This window comes from Oncorhynchus tshawytscha, linkage group LG22, assembly GCF_018296145.1.
Source record: "Oncorhynchus tshawytscha isolate Ot180627B linkage group LG22, Otsh_v2.0, whole genome shotgun sequence".
In the NCBI taxonomy this organism is placed as follows: Eukaryota; Metazoa; Chordata; class Actinopteri; order Salmoniformes; family Salmonidae; genus Oncorhynchus; species Oncorhynchus tshawytscha.
In genome coordinates this window covers 14413435-14421287 of record NC_056450.1, presented here as the reverse complement: position 1 = coordinate 14421287, position 7853 = coordinate 14413435, and the positions used below count along the sequence as shown (strand labels likewise).

The 7853-nt window shown below is 39.0% G+C and overlaps 1 protein-coding gene across 1 annotated transcript; it reads right to left on the bottom strand.

Moving 5' to 3' along the window:
* Positions 1–4533: 4533 nt before the first annotated feature.
* Positions 4534–6174, bottom strand: cebpb (CCAAT enhancer binding protein beta). The gene has a single exon (XM_024384258.2). It carries the CDS (start codon positions 5920–5922, stop codon positions 5047–5049), a length of 876 nt encoding a protein of 291 aa, XP_024240026.1. The 5' UTR covers positions 5923–6174; the 3' UTR covers positions 4534–5046.
* Between the last annotated feature and the right edge of the window lie 1679 nt (positions 6175–7853).

The window sequence follows — 7853 nt, the reverse complement described above, 5'->3', positions numbered from 1 at the left end:
TGACAGAGTGATCTCCACTTGTCCTTGTCAACACTCGCACCTGTGTTAACGAGAGAATCACTGACATGATGTCAGCTGGTCCTTTTGTGGCAGGGCTGAAATGCAGTGGAAATGTTTTGGGGGGGATTCAGTTCATTTGCATGGCAAAGAGGGACTTTGCAATGAATTGCAATTCATCTGATCACTCTTCATAACATTCTGGAGTATATGCAAATTGCCATTATACAAACTGAGGCAGTAGACTTGGTGAAAATGTATATTTGTGTAATTCTCAAATCTTTTGGCCACCGACTGTATATATGTATAGGTATGTCATTTTAGGTGAAATTTAAAAAAAAAAAAGGGTCAGATCCTTAAGAGGTTTAAAGAACTTGAAGGTCATGTCAAAAGGAAACCGGACCTTCGCTTTAGTACTTGTAATCTAGGAAGTTTTCAGGGAGTACATTGAGGAACAGAGCAATGACTTGATAGATGCTTCAACTTTCTAGTTCAGATGTTCAACACTCTAAGCTTTTCTGTGTCTGATAAAATGTGACTAGAAACTCCATTCACAGATCAAATATCCTTTTGTGTGTATTTAAGGCACACTTTCATCACTTATGACAATACAAGAACTGATTTAACGCATTCTCTATCTGATCAGAAAGGTAAAGATGCCATATCTCGCATGTGGGCTCATTGTCAGAGCCCTTGTGAGTAGTCTGACACCACACGAACGGTTGATTTCCATCCCTTCAGGTGGTGGTAGCTTTTTCTGCCCCTGCCTGCCTGCATATTGCCAATGTCAGGTTCACTTGCAACACCAATCTCATTTTTAAGTTGTTTCTATTTGTTTACATACGCATCTATGAATTGTAATACGGTATGATATAACATCATTGTTTGAGAAAGTGATCAACTTAATTTAATTGTACTGTGTAATTGTATTCTGGGTGGTATAGAGGCCTGGCTTGCCACGCATCTCTGACCTCTACATACAAATTACAGTATGACACTGTAACCAAAGGTAAACTAAATTGACACCTACATACAGTATATGGTTGTTTTGTCACCTGCCAATGTTTTCCCTTATGCAAGAGCAGGATGGCGTTCTGTTTCACAAGACCCATAATACTTGCTCTGCAGTGACCACAGGTCCCTGCTACTGCACGTCAGTGCTGCCTCTTTGCAGTCGTTCACAGTAAAATAGGAGAAGTAAAGAAGCTGTTGAAATCTGGGTTCACTCCAAGCCAGATCATCCTCCTGCCTCTTACGGTATCTCAGCATTTCTGAATTCCCGTAGCAAGCCCATGTTCCCCGGATATCCGGGGAGCACATCTCTCACATTACTGCCATTTTTATCTAGGTTAAAGGGATAGTTCACCCAAATTACAAAATGACACATTGGTTTCCTTACCCTGTTAGCAGTCTATGGACAAGGTATGACAGCATCCATGCTTTGGTTTAGTTTCCCTGGCACTGTTTCCACATGCTAACATTTTAGCATTCGTGGCATGAAATCAAATTCAAGTCATGGGACTGATATTAGCATTTTTCACGCATCATGTCCAAATCATCTAAAAGTATCTCAAATTGATTGTGAAGCTCAACAAATTCACTTATGGAGGTTTTAAACATGATGTGAGTAAGAAATGCTAAAATTGGTCCCATGACTTTAATGTGGTTTGTGTCACAAATGCTAAAACATTAGCATGTGGAAATAGTGCCAGGGAAACTAAACCAAAGCATGAACTGCTGTCATACATTGTCCATAACCTGCTTACAGGGTAAGGGAACCAATATGTCATTTTGTAACTTAGGTGAACTATCAATTTATTGGCATGTGTAAAATCGAAATCAGTTATTTGGTCTGTAGTAGTGAACTATTCGTTAACATAAAATATAATCAGATACAGTGAGTATCTGCCTGACAATATATTATATAAATATATTATGACAGGTCAACCAATAGAGGCCAAGTCTTTGAAAGCTGCATCCTCTGAAGATGGAGAGGGTCAGTTCATGGCTTGAGTGAAGGGAGCTGGTCAGAGGATGGTAGACGAAGGTGATGGAGTCTGCTGATGATCTTGTAGAGGGCAAGTCTGGGGACCAGCCTGAGTCTTATAGCCAATGTGTATAAATAATATTTATAAAAAAGAGTTACACCTAATGTATAGTTTATAAATGTGTTTTTACTTCAGTATAATGCAACTGTTTTGACAGAGCAATGTAATTTAGTTTCCCAAAAAGTGTATACCACACACACAATTTGGAAATGAATATGATTCAAGAAAAGTCAACTTGGTACATTTCCTGGTCAGTGTTCAATATAGTCCCTATACTTATTTGTTGCATATTGATATCATGTTGAAATGCTATGGTGTCCAAAAAAGTCACAGATATGTTGAAATATCACTTTCATGTGTCTTCAGGGAAGAGTGTTTTGAGGGAAGTCTCACATTGAACATAAATAGAAAGAAAGTACAACAAGACAGGCTATAATTTATCTAACTAGATCTCACTCTAAATAAACAAAACTAGTGATTCATAGATGTGAGGGATAGCTTACCATTTTACCATGTCCTGTTTAAAGTCTCAAACACAAGGTGGGGCTGCTCTGTTTGTATTGCTCTACCAGAGGAGTTTTTAGGAGGGCTATTGGTCTGCAGTAGGTATGACGCAATGTGGAGTTTACGGACAACCACTGCTCATTGACGGTAATATGTGTGGGAAATTCCCTCTCCTCAGTCTGAAACAGGCACTAGCAGGGATCCGGGAGGCTCCAGGAGCTGCAGGGGCCAGGACTACAAGGTCACCCCAAGTAACAAGTTTGACCACTCTGTTGTGTGTGTGTGTGTGTGTGTGTGTGTGTGTGTGTGTGTGTGTGTGTGTGTGTGTGTGTGTGTGTGTGTGTGTGTGTGTGTGTGTGTGTGTGTGTCAGACTGAGAACAATAACCAAAGCCAATCCATTTAAACTGAGGGTAAAACTCAATGATGTTAATGCTATGCTGCAACTTAGAAAACAAACCCAACCAAGACAATACAGTGTGCTCTACTTTTAGGAATCAATCAAATTAAGTGAATGTACAGTATAATTTGGGTGAACTATCCCTTTAAGTATTACAACCTATTGCTAGATTTGTCTTGTAAGTTCAAATTGCATAGAGGATTTTTTTTTCATTGGGTGTGACATTTTAATTCACTGATGGAACAGGAAGATGTTGTTGAGCAATATACTCTGTTTCCATTATGGGAAGTTGTGTTGTGAAATCCAGTACGTTCAAAACATTGTATTTTCTATTTTGTGTGATACAAGGAAGAATGACAGTGTGAAAATGTTCTTGGAGCTATTGAGTGCAGTAACAAAGCCTCATTGAGAAATACATAAAGCACACATACACCATTTGCTCTCTCTCCTGAAACTGGCATCCTTCCCAAACCTCCGCCCTGCATTGTCATGGGTATACAGTAGGCCATGCCCATGTCAAAGATGTTGTTATGAGTGAGGTGGCAGGGTGGGGGGTTATAATAGAACCTGAAAGGGTTATTGGGCTGTCCCCATAGGAGAACCTTTTGAAGAACCCTTTTTGGTTCCAGGTAGAACCCTTTTAGGTTCTATGTACCCTAAAACCCAGAGGGTTTTAGATACACCCCCAAAGGGTTCTACCTGAAACCGAAAAGGGTTCTCCTATGGGGACAGTTGAAGAACCCTTTTGGAACCTTTTTTTTTCTAAGAGTGTATTATTACGGCAACTCGAGGGCCAAGTTTGATAGTATTTTCAGTAATTTCCACATTCATGTGTAGAAATGGCAACTTGGTATTATCGACCAGTTCCACTGAGACTAGTTTTTAGTTGAAACTAAAACTGAACTTGCTTATCTAGTCCTACTGATCATTATTATTATTTCCACATCCAAAATCACTCTTCTTTTTGGGTCGTCTCTTAGGCTAAATATTAAAGTATGCCACTTGATATTTGAGGCTGGCAGGTTATACACGTTTTCAAAAAACTGTTTGCAGGACTGTGGTGGTGTGTTTGGGCAGGAGGTTAGTTGCTGATTAATCTTGGTTTGTGAGGCCTTGAACCCCTCTGTGGGTCAGTGGACCCAACAGACTATTGACAGAGGTGTGTGCTTAAGATAATGGTGCCATTGGATTAAAAGACTCAGTTAGTATGTCTTCTTTCACCAATACACTGCTGAATTGTTTAACTGAATCACACTGTAGTAATACTGGTATTTACATTTAGGTTCTCAATATCATGACTTATCATTTTGAATAACTATCATTAGATGTCATCATATTCCAAATCACTTGGTCTAAAATAAGAGATATAAGCTACCTTATGTTTGAGTTTATGTACACCTATATTTTTATTCCTTGAGTTATTTACACCTTGAATTCTTACACATGTATGTGAGAGAAAAGATACATAAATGTTATTTTTAATTCTGTGTATGTGTATGTATGTGTGTGAAAGAGAGAGTGGAATACACCAGTCAAATGATCTACTACCTTTTTGAAATGTCACAAATAAACAACATACAAATGAATAATATCAAAGTATAAATCTGTTTAATTCAATAAAATATCAAGTACCATTAAAACATGTGTACATTTTCATCATATTAAGAGATTACTTAATTCATTGACAATACTGTTACAAAGAGTTGCATCATACCTCTGCAGTGGGCTACAACACTTCCCTTGATAACCACTGCTCCAGATAAAGAAAGGTATTTTTAAATAACAGAATATTTATCAATATTCTATATAAAATACAAAGCCCTTACAGAAATACTGCATACACAAAATGAATAAAGACAGAATGAAGGTGACAAGTCAAGAATCATGAATGGTTGCACATTCCATGCACCTTCTGTGCTTAATCACGACGTGTCTTGTAAACTGTTGGGGGCTTTTTCCACATATAGATTCTGTACACAAACGTAACATATTGGAATCACTTTTTCAGAATTATGGCACAGCGATACATGGGTTTTTAAGTCAGTGGCAGATAAAGTACCGGTTTCCAGCGGTGTGTGGGCACTCCGGTGTGGCTAACACTAACCGGTGGCAGAAAGCAAGTTACGCAGGGTGGCAAGTTCTCTTGACAGCTGCTCCACGCGTTTTTGTAAACGGTCATTCTCTGCGGCCAGTTCCAGCACTTTGTGTTGCGTCTCCGTATTGCGCATTTTGGCTTTATCCCTGCTCTTTCTAACAGCAAGGTTGTTCCTCTCCCGCCTCTGCTTATATTCCTCACTGTTCTTTTCCAGTCGCTTCTTCCCCTTGACACCAGACGACATGTTCCCGCCCCGCGAAGGCGACGTGCATTTACCTGACAGTGCAGGTGTACCGGGTGGACTGGAGGAAGACGAGGATGCAGTGGAAATGTTACCAAGGCTGCCACTTGGAGTCGACTGGTAATGAAGATACCTCATGTCGTAGCCAGTTGAACCGTTGTCCATTCTTGGGTCCTCTTGAGACTCGTCTCTTTCACCGGATTTAAAGTGGTTCCCAAGAAACTCCGGGCTGAACACGGTGTCCACACGGGTCTCCTGCAGTTCAGGATAGCCCAGGACGTATGGCTCTCTATTGTCGTGCACACTTGTCTCCCGCTCGTTGAGAGATATGTAGTTTCTGTAGTTTTGTTGTAATGATGAACGTCTCTTTATCCTGCTTTCCTCGGCAAGGAAATCTGCGAATATGTCTACCCCTCTCTGATGAGTTTCGTTTTGTGTTGCCAGTTGTTGACAGTGCGCAGCAGGAGGATCCAAGTAGACACTGAAATCTATCGCTTTCTCGTTCTCGGCTATGCCAAGCTCCGTCATCGAGCCGTCAATGGGCTGCTTGCAAGTGCTGTTATCGCTAATGGGCCTGATAATGTAGTTTGTACTCTGGAAAGCAAAGCAATCCCTGTCGTAGAAACCGGCCACTTCCATGAATCTTAACACCCGCTGGATTGCGGGAACATCGAAACCAGGGGCAGACGCCCGGGAAATTGGCTACGCGAGCAGGCCTAATTCTGTCTGAAAAAACAAACGTATATTGTCACACGACTGAATGTCACTGTGACAATATTGAGTTATTGAAGAAAACAAGAAACTTGAAGAATTAGCTATTACTCAGCAGAAAGTTGTTGTCAATGTCACCAGAATGACGAGTAAAGTTGATGTCTATTGCAGCAGTGAGAGTCTAGGAAAGTTTTATATATACTGTGAAAGAATGGGCGGAGCTGGTGTGATATGTTCCCCTCCTCTAACTAAGTTCTTCCGTCTTGATTTCATGCTCTGAATTGTAATTAGGATCCTCCCCTTTCCCCCCAATTTTCGCCTAAAATGACATATCCAAATCTAACTGCCTGTAGCTCAGGACCCAAATCTAACTGCCTGTAGCTCAGGATCTGAAGCAAGGATATGCATATTCTTGATACCATTTGAAAGGAAACACTTTGTAGTTTGTGAAAATGTGAAATTAATGTTAGGAGAATATAACACATTAGATCTGGTAAAAGATAATACAAAGAAAAAAACATGATTTTTTGGTGTTTTATTTGTACCATCATCTTTGAAATGCAAGAGAAAGGCCATAATGTATTATTCCAGCCCAGGTGTAATTTAGATTTTGGCCACTAGATGAAAGCAGTTTATGTGCAAAGTTTTAGACTGATCCAATGAGCCAATGCACATTTGTTCAAAATGTTGTATCAAGACTACCCAAATATGCCTAATTAGTTTATTAATACATTTGAAGTTCATAATTGTGCACTCTCCTCAAACAATAGCATGGTATTCTTTCACTGTAATAGCTACTGTAAATTAGATTAACAAGAATGTAACCTTGGGGGGGATCCTGTAGAGGTTTTGAGAAGGACCTTAGAAAGGGAGGATTTCACAACTAACCATACTACTAGCATTATAGGCAACACTGGTTGAATTAATGAATCAACGTGGACTACATGTTGAATTGATGTCTGTGCCCAGTGGGAGCCTACAGAGCTGGGTTCAAATCCATGTGTATTCAAATCAAATCAAATTTTATTTGTCACATACACATGGTTAGCAGATGTTAATGCGAGTGTAGCGAAATGCGAGTCTATTTAACAAATACATGTGTATTTGAGTGTTTGTATTAAATACTTATGTGCTGTGTATTTTAGTATTTGTTAAATAATGTGACCAAATCAACTAGTTCTATTTGTATTTTCAAATAATTTTCTATAAATACTATTAGACTATTAGAAACTATTTTCAAACACTTGTTTCCATATGCATTATCTTAAATACCGCTAGGACCAAATAGACCCGGGTGTAAATGCATGGAGTATTTAAATATGTGTATTTTAAAATACACTTGTCTGTAGTAATAGCCTAACTATAATATCCTACTAATAAATGATATTCTATTCTAAAGACACTCACAGATTAAGGTTTTGCCACTGTAGATTTGAAACCATTTGTAGAGTTACTTGAAATATCAAATCACACATTTTAGGGCAGAGTGTAAATCCATTACCTACCATATTGTAACTCACAGAGTCAACACTTTCCATTGAGAAGACTGGGAAAAGGAACAATTGGTGACTTGTGGTTCAATGATTTTGGAAAATTATATTTAGTCTACACTGCCATCTAGCGGTATTGTAAGATACAATTCACTCGACTGTAAACTTCAGGAGATCTCTGACTAGGCCTTCTAATTAGGCTATTAAAAGTTTATGTTGATTGTGACTTGCATTACTTTCTTTGGGGCTATCACCCCAATAGTTTCCAGCAAAATTCTCTATTGTGATAATTGTTTGATTTATGATCTCAAATAGGCCTAACACAGGTCAGTGAGAATTAAGTTAAATTACGAAATTTTAAAAACTGTA

Coding starts and splice junctions, on each gene's coding strand:
- cebpb (XM_024384258.2), bottom strand. CDS start 5,922: ATGGAAGTGGCCGGTTTCTACGACAGGGATTGCTTTGCTTTCCAGAGT.